At 40.9% G+C, this 17209-nt stretch overlaps 1 protein-coding gene and 1 long non-coding RNA gene across 4 annotated transcripts in view; one reads left to right on the top strand and one right to left on the bottom strand.

Annotated features, from left to right (window-relative positions):
- robo3 (roundabout, axon guidance receptor, homolog 3 (Drosophila)) overlaps positions 1–17209 on the top strand; it is a 129542-nt gene that overhangs the window by 55734 nt on the left and 56599 nt on the right. For all 3 annotated transcript variants that reach the window (XM_090192527.1, XM_090192529.1, XM_090192528.1), the window contains exons 4-6: positions 7950–8070; positions 8338–8476; positions 8626–8753. In XM_090192527.1, the coding sequence (XP_090048653.1) occupies positions 7950–8070; positions 8338–8476; positions 8626–8753 (388 nt within the window). The remainder of the gene's footprint in view (positions 1–7949; positions 8071–8337; positions 8477–8625; positions 8754–17209) is intronic.
- LOC149979182 (uncharacterized) lies at positions 1086–3374 on the bottom strand. The gene is made up of 3 exons (XR_016485084.1): positions 3236–3374; positions 2803–2864; positions 1086–1196 (listed from the first exon to the last, which is right to left on the bottom strand). It is a non-coding gene; the product is annotated as an uncharacterized LOC149979182 (long non-coding RNA).

Consider the following 17209-nt stretch of genomic DNA (forward strand, 5'->3'; position numbering starts at 1 on the left):
TTTTAGCTAATTTAACCATAAGTATTCAGACCCTTTAGTCAGTACTTTGTTGAAGCACCTTTGGCAGTGATTACAGCCTCAAGTCTTTTGGGGTTTGACACTCAAGTTTGGCAAACCTGTATTTAGCGAGTTTCTCCCATTCTTCTCTACAGAACCTCTCAAGCTCTGTCAGGTTGGATGGGGAACGTCGCTGCACAGCTATTTTCAGGTCTCTCCAGAGATGTTCGATCGGGCTCTAGTCCAGGCTCTGGCTGGGCCACTCAAGGACATTCAGAGACTTGTCCCTGAAGCCACTCCTGTGTTGTCATGGCTGTGTGCTTAGTGTTGTTGTCCTGTTGGAAGGTGAACCTTTGCCCCAGTGTGAGGTCCTGAGTGCTCTGAAGCAGGTTTTCATCAGGGATCTTTCTGTACTTTGCTTCTTTCAAATTTCTCATGATCCTAACTAGTCTCTCAGTCTCTTCCCCAGATCTGTGCCTCAACACAATCCTGTCTTGGAGCTCTATGGACAATTCCTTCAACTCAAACTCATGGCTTAGTTTTTGCTCTGACATGCACTGTCAACTGTGGGACCTTATATAGACAGCTGTGTGCCTTTCCAAATGATATCCAATCAATTTAATTTTCTACAGGTGGACTCCAATCAAGTTGTAGAAACATCTCAAGGATGATCAATGAAAACAGGATGCACCTGAACTCAATTTTGAGTCTCATAGCAAAGGGTCTGAATACTTATGTAAATAAGGTATTTCTGTTTGTATGTTTTTGCAAATGTATTTAAAAAATCTTAAAATCTGTTTTCGCTTTGTCATTATGAGGTATTGTGTGTAGATTGATGAGGGAATTTAAAAAAAAATCCATTTTAGAATACGGCTGTAACAACATCTGGAAAAATCAAGGCGTGTGATTACTTTCCCAATGCACTGTATATCTGTCTATCTATTATATCTATGACATAGTCCCTTCAGAAAGTATTCACAACCTTTGACTTTTTTTTGTTGTTTAAATTTAATTAAAAAATGATCAAATAATAAGTTGCATGGACTCTGTGGCAATAATGGTGTTCAACATTATTTCTGAATGACTACCTCGTCTCTCTTCTCCACACATACAGTTATCTGTCGGGTCCCTCAGTCGAGCAGTGAATTTAAAACCACTAAGAACAGGGAGGCTTTCCAATGCCTTGCAAAGAAGTGCACCTGTTGGTAGATGGGTGAAAATAAAATAAAAAGCAGACATTGAATAGCAGTTTGAGCATGGTGAAGTTAATAATTACACTTTGGATGGTGTATCAACACACCCAGTCACAACAAATATACAGTCGTCTTTCCTAACTCAGTTGCTGGAGAGGCATTAAACTGCTCTGGGAGGCCAATGGTGACTTTAAAACACGTACAGATTTGAATGGCTGTGATAGGAGAAATCTGAGGATGGATCAACAACATTGTAGTTACTCCACAATACTAACCTAATTGACAAAATGAAAAGAACGAAGCCTGTACAGAATAAAGATATTCCAAAACATGCACCCTGTTTGCAGAAAGGCACAAAAGTAATACTGCAAAGAAATGCGGCAAAGCAATTAGCTTTTTGTCCTGAACACAAAGTGTTATGTTTGGGGCAAATCCAATACAATACATTACTGAGTATCACTCTCCATATTTTCAAGCATAGTGGCGGCTGCATCATGTTATGGGTATGCTTGTAATCATTAAGGACGGGGGAGTTTTTCAGGATAAAAAAATAATTGAAATGAAGGTAAGCACAGGCAAACTCCTAGAGGAAAACCTGTTTGTTTGCTTTCCACCAGACACTGGGAGATTAATTCACCTTTCAGCAGAACAATAACCTAAAACACAAGGCCAAATCTACTCTGAAATTGCTTACCAAGATGACAGTGATGTTCCTCAGTGACCGAGTTACAGTTTTGACTTAAATATACTTGAAAATTGATTGGAAGAACTGAAAATGGTTGTCTAGCAATGATCAACATCCAATTTGACAGAGCTTGAGGAATTTTTGAAAATAATAGTCATATAATTATTTATTGTGTGTCCCTTTCAGGAAATATGTCTCACAGCTCAACAAACAACAGCACAGCATCACCAATAGGTGCATAAATACATAAATCACAAGCAATAACTACAAAATAAAACACAATTGGGCAAATGTTGCACAATCCAGGTGTGGAAAGCTCTTAGAGACTTATCCAGACAGACTCACAGCTTAATCACTCCCAAAGGTTCTTCTACAAAGTATTGACTCAGGGGTGTTTTTTTTTCCGATAAATTACCAAACATTTCTAAAAACATGTTTTCACTTTGTCATTATGGGGTATTTTGTGTAGATGGATGAGAAAAATATATATTTAATCCAGTTTGAATTCAGGCTGTAACACAACAAAATGTGAAATAAGTCAAGGGGTATGAGTACTTCTGAAAGCACTGTGTGATATAGACACACATGGCATTTTAATTTCATTCATAGGACATTTGAAAAACATTTAACCTTTCTGATCTCCCCATCCCGGATCCGGGATCGTGAATACAGACTCAAGCTCATTACCATAACGCAAAGTTAACTATTCATGAAAATCGCAAATGAAATGAAATAAATATGCTAGCTCTCAAGCTTAGCCTTTTGTTAACAACACTGTCATCTCAGATTTTCAAAATACGCTTCTCAACCATTGCAAAACAAGCATTTGTGTAACAGTATTGATGGCTAACGTAGCATTTAGCATTAGCATTCAGCTGGCAACATTTACACAAAAAAACAGAAAAGCATTCAAATAAAATCATTTACCTTTGAAGAACTTCAGATGTTTTCAATGAGGAGACTCTCAGATAGCAAATGTTCAGTTTTTCCTGAAAGATTATTTGTTTAAGACAAATCGCTCCGTTTTCTGCGTCACGTTTAGCTATGAAAAAAACCCCTGTATCCAGGATTGTGTAAATCTATCAGCAAGCTCATTAGCATAACACAACGTTAACTATTCATGAAAATCGCAAATGAAATGAAATAAATATGCCATCTCTCAAGCTTAGCCTTTTGTTAACAACACTGTCATCTCAGATTTTCAAAATATGCTTCTCAACCATAGGAAAACAATCATTTGTGTAAAAGTAGCTAGCTAGCGTTAGCATTTAGCGTTAGCATTTAGCGTTAGCATTAGCGTTAGCATCCAGCACGCAACATTTCAACAAAAACATAAAAGCCTTCAAATAAAATCATTTACCTTTGAAGAACTTCTGATATTTTCAATGAGGATACTCTCAGTTAGATAGCAGATGCTCAGTTTTTCCAAAAAGATTCTTTGTGTATTAGAAATAGCTCCGTTTTATACATCACATTTGGCTACCAAACAAAATCCGAAAATTCAGTCCTCAAAACGCGAACTTTTTTCCAAATTAACTCCATAATATCGACTGAAAACATGGCAAACGTTGTTTAGAATCAATCATCAAGGTGTTTTTCACCTTGGACACATGGTTTCTCCCCTATATCAAATGGAAAAGTACGAGCAGCTGGCAATTGCGCACCGAATTCCACGCAGGACACCAGGCGGACACTTGGAAAATGTAGTCTCTTATGGTCAATCTTCCAATGATATGCCTACAAATACGTCACAATGCTGCTAAGACCTTGGGCGAACGACAGAAAGTGTAGGCTCATTCCTTGCGCAATCACAGCCATATAAGGAGACAATGGAAAACAGAGCTTCAGAAATTCTGTTAATTCCTGGTTGATGCATCATCTTGGTTTCGCCTGTAGAATAGTTCTGGGGCACTTACAGACAAAATCTTTGCAGATTCTGAAACCTCAGAGTGTTTTCTTTCCAAAACTGTCAAGAATATGCATAGTCGAGCATCTTTTCGTGACAAAATATCGCGCTTAAAACGGGAACGTTTTTTATCCAAAAATGAAATAGCGCCCCTAGAGATCTAACAGGTTAAACACAACCATATTGTTTTACAATTCATATATTTGACAACCTGCCCATTTGAGGTTTGAACCTACAATATTTGGGTGCCCAACCAGGACTTTCATCCTCTGTACCACCAGGGAAGCCCTCTTTCATCATCATAAATGTTCAGTATATAGCCATGGCAGTATGGCCAATCAGGAATTCTATGCTTCTTTTTAAGCATTCTTAGACGTAACTAACCCAGGGAAATACTAGTAACTGGGCTATTCACCATTATTTTGTGTATTCATATACTTCTTAAATACAGAACCGTCAAACTAAATACGATTATTTTTTTTAATCAATTTTGAATTCAGGCTGAAACACAACAATATATGGAATAATTCAAAGGGTATGAATACTTTCTGAAAGCACTGTAAGTCGGAAGTTTACATACACCTTAGCCAAATACATGTACATTTAAGTTCAGTTTTTCACAATTCCTGACATTAAATCCTAGTAAAAATTCCCTGTCTTAGGTCAGTTAGGATCACCATTATATTTTAAGAATGTGAAATGTCAGAATAAGAGTAGAGAGAATTATTTATTTCAGCTTTTATTTCTTTCATCACTTTCCCAGTGGGTTAAAGATTTACATACACTCAATGAGTATTTGGCAGCATTGCCTTTAAAATGTTTGTCTTGGTGGCCTTGGGCCATTTTGCCACAACTTTGGAAGTATGCTTGTGGTCATTGTCCCTTAGGAAGACCCATTTGCGACCAAGATTTAACTTATTGACTGATGTCTTGAGATGTTGCTTCAATATGTCCACATGATTTTCCTACCTCATGATGCCATCTATTTTGTGAAGAGTACCAGTCCCTCCTGCAGCAAAGCACCCCCACAACATGATGCTGCCACCCCCGTGCTTCACGGTTGGGATGGTGTTCTTCGGCTTGCAAGCCTCCCCCTTTTTCCTCCAAACATTACGATGGTCATTATGGCCAAACAGTTCTATTTTTGTTTCATCAGACCAGAGGACATTTCTCCAAAAAGTACGATCTTTGTCCCCATGTGCAGTTGCAAACCGTAGTCTGGCTTTTTTATGGCGGTTTTGGAGCAGTGGCTTCTTCCTTGCTGAGCGGCCTTTCGGGTTATGGCGATATAGGACTTGTTTTACTGTGGATATAGATACTTTCGTACCTGTTTCCTCCAGCATCTTCACAAGGTCCTTTGATGTAGTTCTGGGAATGATTTGCACTTTTCGCACCAAAGTACGTACGTCTCTAGGAGACAGAACGCGTCTCCTTCCTGAGCGGTATGACGGCTGCGTGGTCCCATGGTGTTTATACTTGCTACTATTCGTACTATTGTTTGTACAGATGAACATGGTACCTTCAGGTGCTTGGAAATTGCTCCCAAGGATGAACCAGACTTGTGGAGGTCTACAATTTTATTTTCTGATCTTTTGATTTTCCCATGATGTCAAGGAAAGAGGCACTTAGTTTGAAGGTAGGCCTTGAAATACATCCACAGGTATACCTCAAATTTACCCAAATTATGTCAATTAGCCTATCAGAAGCTTCTAAAGCCATGACATTATTTTCTGGAATTTTCCAAGCTGTTAAAGGCAGTCAACTTAGTGTATGTAAAATTCTGACCCACTGGAATTGTGATACAGTGAATTAAAGTGAAATAATCTGTCTATAAACAATTGTTGGGAAAATTACTTGTGTCATGCACAAAGTAGATGTCCTAACCGACTGGCCAAAACTATAGTTTGTGAACAAAAAATTTTGTTGAGTGGTTGAAAAACAAGTTTTAATGACTCCAACCTAAGTGTATGTAAATTTCCGACTTCAACTGTATATACAAGTAGAACCTAGAATACCTATATCTATACCTAAGTTTAATCTTTCTATCATTTAAGCGTTTTATCCATAGACCCTATGGTTGTATCCCTTAGTTTGTCAGCTGAACACTGGTCAATACTGTATGACAGTTATATGCTCAATGCTATAATGGACACTCATGTGTATGGAATTGCATTGATTTTTGATTATCGGCAATGACGGAAATGAATAGATTATACAGCACATTTAGTTGAATCTATTTGAAGGTGTAATGGCAAAAGCAGACCCACCACAACAACAGAAGCAGACCCACCACCGCCTCTGCTCACCCTGAGGCTTTAAGCACTCAGATACACTATACAATACACTACAAGTCACTTATCTAAATAGAACCCAGCTAGCACATAACGTTCTAAGAGCCACATGTTTCGTAGAGCTTGGGGGGAGCATGGTTGTCCTATGGTTAATTTGCATACAATCTTCCCACAACTTTCTGGGAGTGGTTCACCATCGTTGCTTGGCTTTGGAAAATTCTCTGCACATTTAAGGAACTTCACACAATAAAAACAATGATATTATTGGTATTTTATTAGGAACTTTCGTAATAATTTTTAAAAATTTAACTAGGCAAGTCAGTTAAGAATAAATTCTTATTTACAATGATGGCCTAGGAACAGTGGGTTAACTTCCTTGTTCAGGGGCAGAATGACAGATTTTTACCGTGTCAGCTTGGGGATTTGATCTTGCAACCCCACGTTTGCGTTTAATTTAATAAATAGTTCAGAGAAAGTTAAAAAACAATGTTCTCCTGTGGGTATTTCTGTACTTAAGCACATTTCCTACAGGATTCCTCATAGTTCTATTTTAAGTTATGTTCTCAAATTGTTCTGAGAACGTTAAGAAAACCTCCCATAAAAACCACAAGAAAACTTTGGTAACGTTCAGAGATCGTTCTAAGAATGTTATTTAAAAACATATACATTCTGTTCTCAGCATCAACAAAACTCTCAATCCTCTTGTTAAGTGTGTTCAGGTGTGTTGGCCACACCCACTAATGGGCTACAATTGATCTTAAAGAGAGCCCGTTTCCTTTGAAATGGTGTCTGTTTGAATAAACTTTTTTTTAACAGCTTTGTATGGGTAAAAAATAAAACGTAGCATGCTAGCTCCATCCTGCTGGTGAAGTGGACTAATTCCGTGGATATAGAACAGGAGATTATAGGTTTGAATCTCTCTGATGCCTAGTCACAATAAAAAATACATGTATTTCCATGATTAATGCTTAATGAAATACATTTCCACGTGTCCTATCTGTGCTAGGATTTCAAAAAAGTTCACCCAAAATAAGCTAGTCATTTTATAAAAAGTTTTATTGAAACATAATTTATTTTCTCAGAGTTTTAATAAAGACCTCGCAGAAAAACATCAGAAAACCTCCATGCAACCTAAAAATAAACGTTCCCAGAACAGGCGAAATGTTCTGTTTTACTGGTCAGGAAACGTATTGCTTCGTTCCCACAACCAATGGAAACAAGAAACATACGTATCCACAACGTCCAAGGAACCAAATGTGCTAGCTGGGAAGGCTCTTATTTAATATACTCTACATTTGTTGGGAGAGAGAAATAGAGAGAGTGGGGTGGGGTGAGGTGAGGTTGGAGAAAGAGAGAGACAGACAGAAACAGAACGAGAGTAGGGTGGTATATAGAGTGAGCTAGAAAGAGAGAGAGGCAATGTGATGCCAGGGCTGTGGAGAGAGATTGAGCGAGAGAGAACAAGGGAGAGATGGAGGGAGAAAGAGAGCGAGAAAGAGAAGGAGACAACCATAATCAGAAACAGATAACCAAATGCCTAAAATGTTGTTTACTCAATATATAACATGACAGAGTGAATGGGCTTGGGGACATGACAAGAACATCATCACTCTTCCCTCTGTGGTGGCTTTTAAGGGAACACCGTGGCTTACTTCTTGACCAGTGGAGGCTGCTGAGGGGAGGACGGCTCATAATAATGGCTGCAACGGCATTAAACCATATGTTTGATGTATTTGATATCATTCCACCTATTCCGCTCCAGCCTTTACCACGAGCCCGTCCTCCCCATAGGTGCCACCAAGCTCCTGTGTTTCTGACTAACATGTTTGCTTATCCCCTCTCTCCCTCCTTTCCAATTCCTTTCCCCTTAACTATAGATCCGAGGAGGAAAGTTGATGATTTCAAACACGAGGAAGAGCGATGCGGGCATGTTTGTGTGTGTGGGCACCAATATGGTGGGAGAAAGGGACAGCGACCCAGCAGAACTTGTGGTGTTTGGTGAGTGGAGTTTCAACATATATTAAGTTTTCCCTCTCCTCCTCAACACATTCAAATGCTCTGTGTTTCCTCTTCTCCCTCTGTTTCTCACATTTTATCGTCTGCTGTGAATTCATCATCTTTTCCCTACTTCTTCCACTCTCCTATCTTGCCCTCCTCTTTTCTCTCCCCATCTTTCTCTCCTTGTTTTGCTTTTTCCTCCCTCTTTCTTTCTTAACTTAGCTTGTTCTCTCTCTGACCATGTCTCTGTCTCTGTCCATCTGTCAGAGCGGCCCATGTTCGTTAAGCGTCCAGTGAACCAGGTGGTGCTGGCAGATGACATGGTGGACTTCCTGTGTGTGGCCCATGGAGACCCCGCCCCCACCATCCGCTGGAGGAGAGAGGAGGGAGAGCTGCCCCGTGGCAGGTGAGGACACACACAAAGATAGATACACACACACACACACAACATCACATTAGCATTGGTCACCAGAAATCAATGAGGGTGAATGGATCCCAGTTAGCATGCAGTACTATCCTATCAGCTCTGCTCTGCTACTGTTGTTGTTGTTGCAGGTCAGAGATCCGCAGTGACCACAGCTTGCGTCTGACTCAGGTCCGGGCCGAGGACGAGGGCACCTACACGTGTGTGTCTGAGAACAGCGTGGGAAAGGCAGAGGCATCGGGCAGCCTGCAGGTCCACGGTAAGACCGGGCACAACACATGGGGATTCACACACATGAAATGCAAGCCCACTGACTGGTACAGAGTGACACACACACATAAGTGGAGACACAGGCACATACACCAATAGGAGATTATGGCATGGAGTTGCGTGGAGATTATTGGCTGTTGGGAGATGATTTCGTTTGGAGAGTGCAGCTGCAATATTAATGGGGTATGCCAGTGTGTGTGTGTGTGCGCGCGTGTGTGTTTCGTCTACAACACACTCAGAGTAGAGGAGACAGCCAGAGGGGTTTCTGTTTGAGCACATCTCTTTCAGTCTGAGCCCTCTCACTCCCAATCTCCACCTCTCCCTTTACACATGCATCCCTTCATTTTTGACCTATAGCCGTCATATCATAATACCTATTCATACCAGGGATTGGGGTCAATACCATTTCAGTTCAATCAATTCAGACGATGAACATAAAGAGTTTGAAAATGTACTTGCAACGTGGCATTGATTTTCTATAAGGAAGTTTCAATTTCACTTCCTGACTTGACTAGTAAAACATCATCTAACCATGATACACTGATTCTTGGTTCATTGGACTGCACTGCTCATTCAATCATCCTCAAGTCTCAACTCAACTCGACCCATCTCATTTTCATTCATCTCTCTTTTTTTTCTCTCCGGTCCATTTTTTTTCCCATCTCTCCGTCCCAGTGGGTCCATTTAGTAAGTACACCATTTCATCTCATCTCTCTGCATGTAGCGTGTGTCGAGTGAAGGACAAGGATTGATCTGATTGCTTGCAATTGGGTCTCGTCCATGCGGTTGCCGTATTTGGCATAGTAGAAACCCCCCATTTGCTTTTATCTGATTGGCGTCTTGGTGAAGGGGGGATAAGTCAATATGCATTAAATGCCCCTGGCCACCCAGTAAAATCATACTCTGCAATACCATATATGGACATGGCTCAACAGCAGCAATCCAATCAGCTTTGAGTTCATCTATAAAATGGTCTGTACTATAGATGTATATATTTACAGCAACAACCATTAACATTGGAATGCCAAAAAAGGTTCATTGCTAGTCTTTTCTATACACCTACAGTGACTGATACCGTGTGTGTGTGTGTGTGTGTGTGTGTGTGTGTGTGTGTGTGTGTGTGTGTGTGCGCGTGCATGCACTAAGGCTCAATGCTTCAAATAGGCTAGTGATAGGACCACAGTCATGTCCTTGACTTGTCAATGACGATTACAGCAGAGATCAATGGGGCAGGGTTGACCTCCAGGATTTACACCCACATTGGCAAATGACCTAAGGAAGCTAGCATGAGGGAGGGAGAAGGCGATCAATACTAGCCCAGAAGTAAAGGTGACAGGCAGGCTGAGGTTGCTACTGCGATTTGGAGGTGTACCAAACCCTTCTATGCACTCGAGGTAGAAGTTAATAATCACATATCTTCGATCAGATTACGCTAACCTCAATCCTAGCATTAACCATTATGGTTAGGAAAAGAAATCTGACCCTGTGTCAATGGTTACGGACAATTTACTGCCTTCTTTGCTACTTGGTAGATCAAATAGGGTTTCCTCCTGTCTGAGGTTTGGCTAGCATCTATGCTATAGCGTAACCCAACTTGGTTGCAGATGTTTCATATTTAAAAAGCCCCTGTTTATTAGGAGAATGTAAATATTTTGCGACCAGTTTCCATTTTAGTATCCCTCCCACACTAGACCTCCCACTTAGCCCAAATCACCACGTGCGACTAATTTTGGACACACTCCGAAGATGCTAACATCAATTAAGCGCCAAACCATCAGCTACTCGCATATTATTGTGAATGAAAATAAGAGCCATGTTTTTGTGGTAGCAGTCAAGTGTAGGTTAACAAAAAGTTATTTTTGGAGTAACCCAGAAGCTTTTCTGTCTGTCATAAAACCAAAAAAGCAAGCCATAGCTATGAAATTAAACGTTGTTCTGCCACGAAACGGAAGATATTGCACTATATTTCTTCAGAGAGTGTACATGTCAAAATGAAAGAAAATGAAGTGGAAATGGTAGATTAAGAAGGAACTGTATACAGGCCACAAGGCACATGCACAGGTAGAGGTCTAAGGGGCCTGAGCCCCTGCCCTTTTGTCCTCCTATGAGTAAAGTTCCCATTTCAGATTGGTTAATTATTAACTTTTTATTTCACTTTTAGTCGATTTTCTCTCGTTATTTAAATTATATTCCCATCAAACTAGCTAATTTCACCTTTTATTGTGTGGACAATTCCCCCTCACCTGCTCCTCTGCCCCAACGCGAGTGTGCACTGCATGTATGAGATACCTGCACGCAACGAAAGTGTAGTAGTGGCTCACTTTTCAGTTGCAGGTGTCATATCACAGTCAAGAACAGAGAAGGCTTTAATTAGACTGTTTGTTAGTAGGCCTAAGAGGAAAATGTCAGTAGCAGAACAAACTCCAATCACAGGTAAAGACAAGTTAGATTGTTTAAACAGCATAGCTAATTAGCTAGCTAGCTAACTAGTTGGTTTACATAATCTACATTTGCTATTATCAGCTGATAGCCCACTGCTCTTCAGCCTCTCTTTGTAGCCTGACGACTCACACAAAAAAAAAATTCACTGCTCTGTCGTTCGTTACATACTTTAGACAGACATCATTGAAATCTTTTGTGGTGAGGAGGGGCGCGAGGGGCGTTGTACAAAACAAAGTAATAAGTGATTGAATCGTCTCTAACCAATCAGAGTATCAAAGCTAATGACACATTTTCAAACCACCGCTTTACCTAAGTGTGTTCTGACTAAGGCCCAACCCATCGGTTTCTGGACCAATCAAATGCCCCCGAATGTGTTCGCATTTGGTGTAGGGTCGGGGAGGGTCGGGGAGTCACATCCAGACTCATTGTGGAGAAGAAACTAAAGTCCATGAGCATGGCGTAGCATTTGGCCAGGGCAAGGAGTCTGGGTAACCAAGCAACTCTCTTTGAGATTGTGTACAGTGGGATGAGTGGGATTTTGCAGAAAATAAAGCTATATTCTTACAAATCTATTTCAATTTGGCTACAGGAGCATTAGATAATTAGCAATGAATGTACGAAATGTAAGTAAATATATATATTTATTTATTTAGGGTTTTGGGCACAGGGAGGAAAGATGGGGGGGAAAGACTCCACTTATAATTGGCTTGTTGAAGAACAGTATAAAAAATAAACTTCGCATCAGACAATAAACATTTTGCACAAAATGAGAAGTGGAGGGGAAAGGAGAAGAAACGGGTGGGTCCCTTAATGGGGGCTCGTTCGGGATAGCAATCTCAAAGGATCTTTTTTTATCATGCCCGCAGCGCCATTAAAATCATAACATAATCTCAGCGTGTAATTTCCTAAACTGCCCTGCATATTAGCATGTATAAAGGACAGGGACAATAGAGGTGGAAATAAGGTGTAAGACTAATTTAGATACAACAGATTAAAGACTGGGAAGGCACTGGGGCGATGTTTGAAAGCCTGTTAAATAGGCAGTCTTGTGTGGGGCGGAAAACAACCCAATTATTGAGCAAGTGGGTCAGAGAGGAGAGAGTGGGTGAGAGAGAGAGAGAGAGGACAGGGTGTGTGTGTGTGTGTGTGTGTGTGTGTGTGTGTGTGCTTGAGAGAGAGAGTGAGAGAAATGAAGAAACAAAGCGAAAAATAGAGAGAAAGAGAGAGAGAAAATAGACTGAATTTATGAAGAAAAAAAACAACTACATTAAGATATCCATTTTATCAGCAACATATCAGCATGCAATGTCAGTACACACCGGTTCACTTTAATCTTCCTAATTTACTATGGATTAGATCTACATGAAGGCAAGGAGTTTAGCACAAAAAGCTCTTTCAATTGTTTTCTTCAGGGAAAAAACTTGAAGGCCCAGAACATTGTACTCATTCATTCTGTTCTGCAGGGGGTAACTTTAACTTTAGCAGGTCTTTTACAAGTCCTCTCAAGCTTAAAACATTGTCTTTTTGATGCAGTATTAATAGCGTTTGGGTGCATTTTTAATTGCGAGCGGGTCTACTCGAGCGTATGTATGTGGCTGTTGTCTGTCGACATCATCGTGTGACTGTGACAGCTGCCTGTCACTCTTAGCCCCTGAGGAGCTCTCTCCGAGGACATGGCTGTGCTTTGTTGCTTACCGTGTGTGTGTGTGTGTGTGTGTGTGTGTGAAATGTCTTTCTTGCTAGCTCTAAACCCAACAATGCAGTAATCCATAACAATGTAATACTAAAACAACATAAGGTAGAACAAAAATACATGAGAAATAAAAATAAGAAGAACACGAGAAAGTAAGTAAGCATAATATATACAGGGTCAGTCAGTTCCAATACCATATTTACAATGTACAGCGATACTGGAGTAATAGAGGGACATATGTAAGGGGTAAGGTGAATAGGCATCAGGATATTATGATAAACAGAGTAGCAGCAGCGAATATGATTGTGTGAGTGTGTGTGTGTGTGTGTGTATGTGTAGAGTCAGTATAAATGTATTGTATGTGCATGTGTGTGTGTGAGCAAATTATGAGTGTTTGTGAGTGTTTGTGTGTATGTTTGGAGTGTCAATGTGTGTGTGTTACTGTGTAGGGCCCTGTGAGTGTGCATAGAGACTGCAAAGAAAGGTGTATATATATATACAGTACCAGTCAAAAGTTTGGACACATCTACTCATTCAAGGGCTTTTATTTTCACTATTTTCTACATTGTCATTGTAGAATAATCAAAACTATGAAATAATACATATGGAATCATGTAGTAACCAAAAAGTGTCAAACAAGTCTAAATATATTTTATATTTAAGATTCTTCAAAGTAGCCAAATTTTGCCTTGATGACAGCGTTGCACACTCTTGGAATTCTCTCAACCAGCTTCATAAGGAATGCTTTTCGAACAGTCTTGAAGGATTTCCACATATGCTGAGCACTTGTTGGCTGCTTTTCCTTCACTCTGTGGTCCAACTCATCCAAAACCATCTCAATTGGGTTGAGGTCGGGTGAATGTGGAGGCCAGGTCATCTGATGCAGCACTTCATCACTCTCCTTCTTGGTCAAATATCCCTTACACAGCCTGGAGGTGTGTTGGGTCATTGTCCTGTTGAAAAATAAATGATAGTCCCACTAAGCACAAACCAGATGGGATGTCGTATCACTGCAGATCTATGCTGTGGTAGACATGCTGGTTATGTGTGCCTTGAATTCTAAATACATCACAGACAGTGTCACCAGCAAAGCACCATCACACCTCCTCCTCCATGCTTCATGGTGGGAGCCACACATGCAGAGATCATCTCTTCACCTACTCTGAATCTCACAAAGACACGGCAGTTGGAACCAATAATCTGAAATTTGGACTCATCAGACCAAAGGACAGATTTCCACCGGTCTAATGTCCATTGCTCGTGTTTCTTGGCCCAAGCAAGTCTTTCCTTCTTATTGGTGTCCTTTAGTAGTGGTTTCTTTGCAGCAAATTGACCACCAAGGTAGCAAGGGGAGGCAGGTAGTTTAGTGGTTAGAGCGTTGGGCCAGCAACCTTTTAGATCGTGGTCCCTGAGCTGACAAGTAAAAAATCTGTCGCTCTGCCCCTGATCAAGGCAGTTAACCCACTGTCCCTAGGCCGTCATTGTAAATAAGAATTTGTTCTTAACTGACTTGCCTAGTTAAATTTTAAAAAGCGTATTGGGCTCCTGAGTGGAGCAGTGATCTAAGGCACTGCATCTTAGTACTAGAGGTGTTAATCCTGGGCTTTATCACAACTGGCTGTGATTGGGAGTCCCATTGGGCGGTGCACAATTGAGCCAGCGTCATCTGGGTTAGGGGAGGGTTTGGCTGGGGTTGGCCGTCATTATAAAATAAGAATTAGTTATTAACTGACTTGCCTAGTTAAATACATTTTTATAAATCAACGCCGTCTCCTCTGAACAGTTGATGTTGAGTTGTGTCCGTTACTTAAACTCTGAAGTATTTATTTGCGCTGCAATCTGAGGCTGGTAACTCTAATGAACATATCCTCTGCAGCAGAGGTAACTCTGGGTCTTCCTTTCCTGTGGCAGTCCTCATGAGAGGCAGTTTCACCATAGCGCTTGATGGTTTTTGTGACGGGACTTGAAGAAATGTTCAAAGTTCTTGACATTTTCCAGATTGACTGACCTTCATGTCTTAAAGTAATGATGGGCTGTTGTTTCTCTTTGCTTATTTGAGCTGTTCTTGCCATAATATGGAATGGTCTTTTACCAAATAGGTCTATCTTCTGTATACCCCCCCCCCCCCTTTTTATTTAATCTTTATTTAACCAGGTAGGCCAGTTGAGAACAAGTTCTCATTTACAACTGCGACCTGGCCATGATAAAGCAAAGCAGTGCGACAAAAACAACACAGAGTTACACAAACAAACATACAGCCAATAACACAATAGAACAATCTATGTACAGTGTGTGAAAATGTACAAGAGTAGGGAGGTAAGCCAATAAATAGGCCATAGATGCAAAATATTTACAATTTAGCATTAACACTGGAGTGATTGATGTGCAGATGATGATGTGCAAGTAGAGATTCTGCGGTGCAAAAGAGCAAGAGGATTAGTAACAATATGTGGATGAGGTAGTTGGGTGTGCTATTTAAAGATTGGCTGTGTACAGGTACAGTGATCGGTAAGCTGCTCTGACAGCTGATGCTTAAAGTTAGAGAGGGAGATTTAAGACTCCAGCTTCAGTGATTTTTGCAGTTTGTTCCAGTCATTGGCAGCAGAGAACTGGAAGGAAAGGCGGCCCAAGCAAGTGTTGGCTTTGGGGATGACCAGTGAAATATACCTGCTGGAGCGCGTGCTACGGGTGGGTGTTGCTATGGTGACCAGTGAGCTGAGATAAGGCGGGTCTTTACCTAGCAAAGACTTATAGATGACTTGGAGCCAGTGGGTTTGGCGACAAATATGAAGCGAGGGCCAGCCAACGAGAGCATACTATCAGGGCACAAGGCGGACCCAGATGCAGACACAGGAGGCAGATGGTTGGAGTCTTAGATGTTTATTGATCCAAAAAGGCATAGGCAAGAGAATGGTCGTGGACAGGCAAAAGGTCCAAACCAGTTCAGAGTCCAGGAGGTACAGAGTGGCAGACAGGCTCGAGCTCAAGGCAGGCAGAATGGTCAGGCAGGCGGGTACAGAGTGCAGAAACAGACAAGGGTCAAAACCGGGAGGACCAGCAAAAAGAGAATAGAAAAGGCATGAGCACGGGGAAAAACATGCTCGTTGCCTTGGATATACAAGACAAACTGGCACAGAGAGACAGGAAACACAGGGATAAATACACTGGCACAGAGAGACAGGAACCACAGGGGTAAATACACTGGGGAAAACAAGCGACACCTGGAGGGGGTGGAGACAATAACAAGGACAAGTGAAACAGATCAGGGTGTGACACATACAGGTCGCAGTGCTGGGTAGTATATGGGGCTTTGGTGACAAAACGGATGGCACTGTGATAGACTACATCCAGTTTGCTGAGTAAAGTGTTGGAGGCTGTTTTGTAAATTACATCGCCGGAGTCAATGATCGGTAGGATAGTCAGATTTGGGTATGTTTAGCAGCATGAGTGAAGGAGGCTTTGTTGCAAAATGGAAAGCTGATTCTAGATTTAATTTTGGATTGAGATGCTTAATGTGAGTCTGGAAGGAGTTTACAGTCTGGCCAGACACCTAGGTATTTGTAGTTGTCCACATATTCTAAGTCAGAAACATCCATAGTAGTGATGCTAGTTGGGCGGGAGGGTGCGGGCAGCAATCGGTTGAAGAGCATACACTTAGTTTTACTAGCATTTAAAAGCAGATGGAGGCCACAGAAGGAGTGTTGTATGGCATTGAAGCTCGTTTCGAGGTTCGTTAGCACAGTGTCCAAAGAAGGGCCAGATGTATACAGAATGGTGTTGTCTGTGTAGCGGTGGGTCAGAGAATCACCAGCAGCAAGAGCGACATCATTGATATATACAGAGAAAAGAGTCATCCCGAGAATTGAACCCCTTCCTTGTCACAACACAACTGATTGGCTCAAACGTATTAAGGAAAGAAATTCCACAAATTAACTTTTAACTGTTAACTGTTAATTGAAATGCATTCCAGGTGACCAACTCATGAAACTGGTTGAGAGAATGCCAAGAGTGTGCAAAGTTGTCATTAAGGCAAAGGGTGGCTACTTTGAAGAATCTCAAATATAAAATATATTTTGATTTGTTTTTTTGGTTACTACATGATTCCATATGTGTTATTTCATATTTTTGATGTCTTCACTATTATTCTACAATGTAGAAAATAGTAAAAATAAAGAAAAACCCTTGAATGAGTAGGTGTGTCCAAACTTTTGACTGGTACTGTATATACAAACATAAAGGTCAACTCAGTCCGTGTAGCCATTTTGTTAGCTATTTAGCAGTCTTATGGCTTTGGGATAGAAGCTGTTGTT

The sequence above is a fragment of the Oncorhynchus mykiss genome, chromosome 12 (genome assembly GCF_057628025.1).
Source record: "Oncorhynchus mykiss isolate SJ-2025 chromosome 12, ASM5762802v1, whole genome shotgun sequence".
Lineage (NCBI taxonomy): Eukaryota > Metazoa > Chordata > Actinopteri > Salmoniformes > Salmonidae > Oncorhynchus > Oncorhynchus mykiss.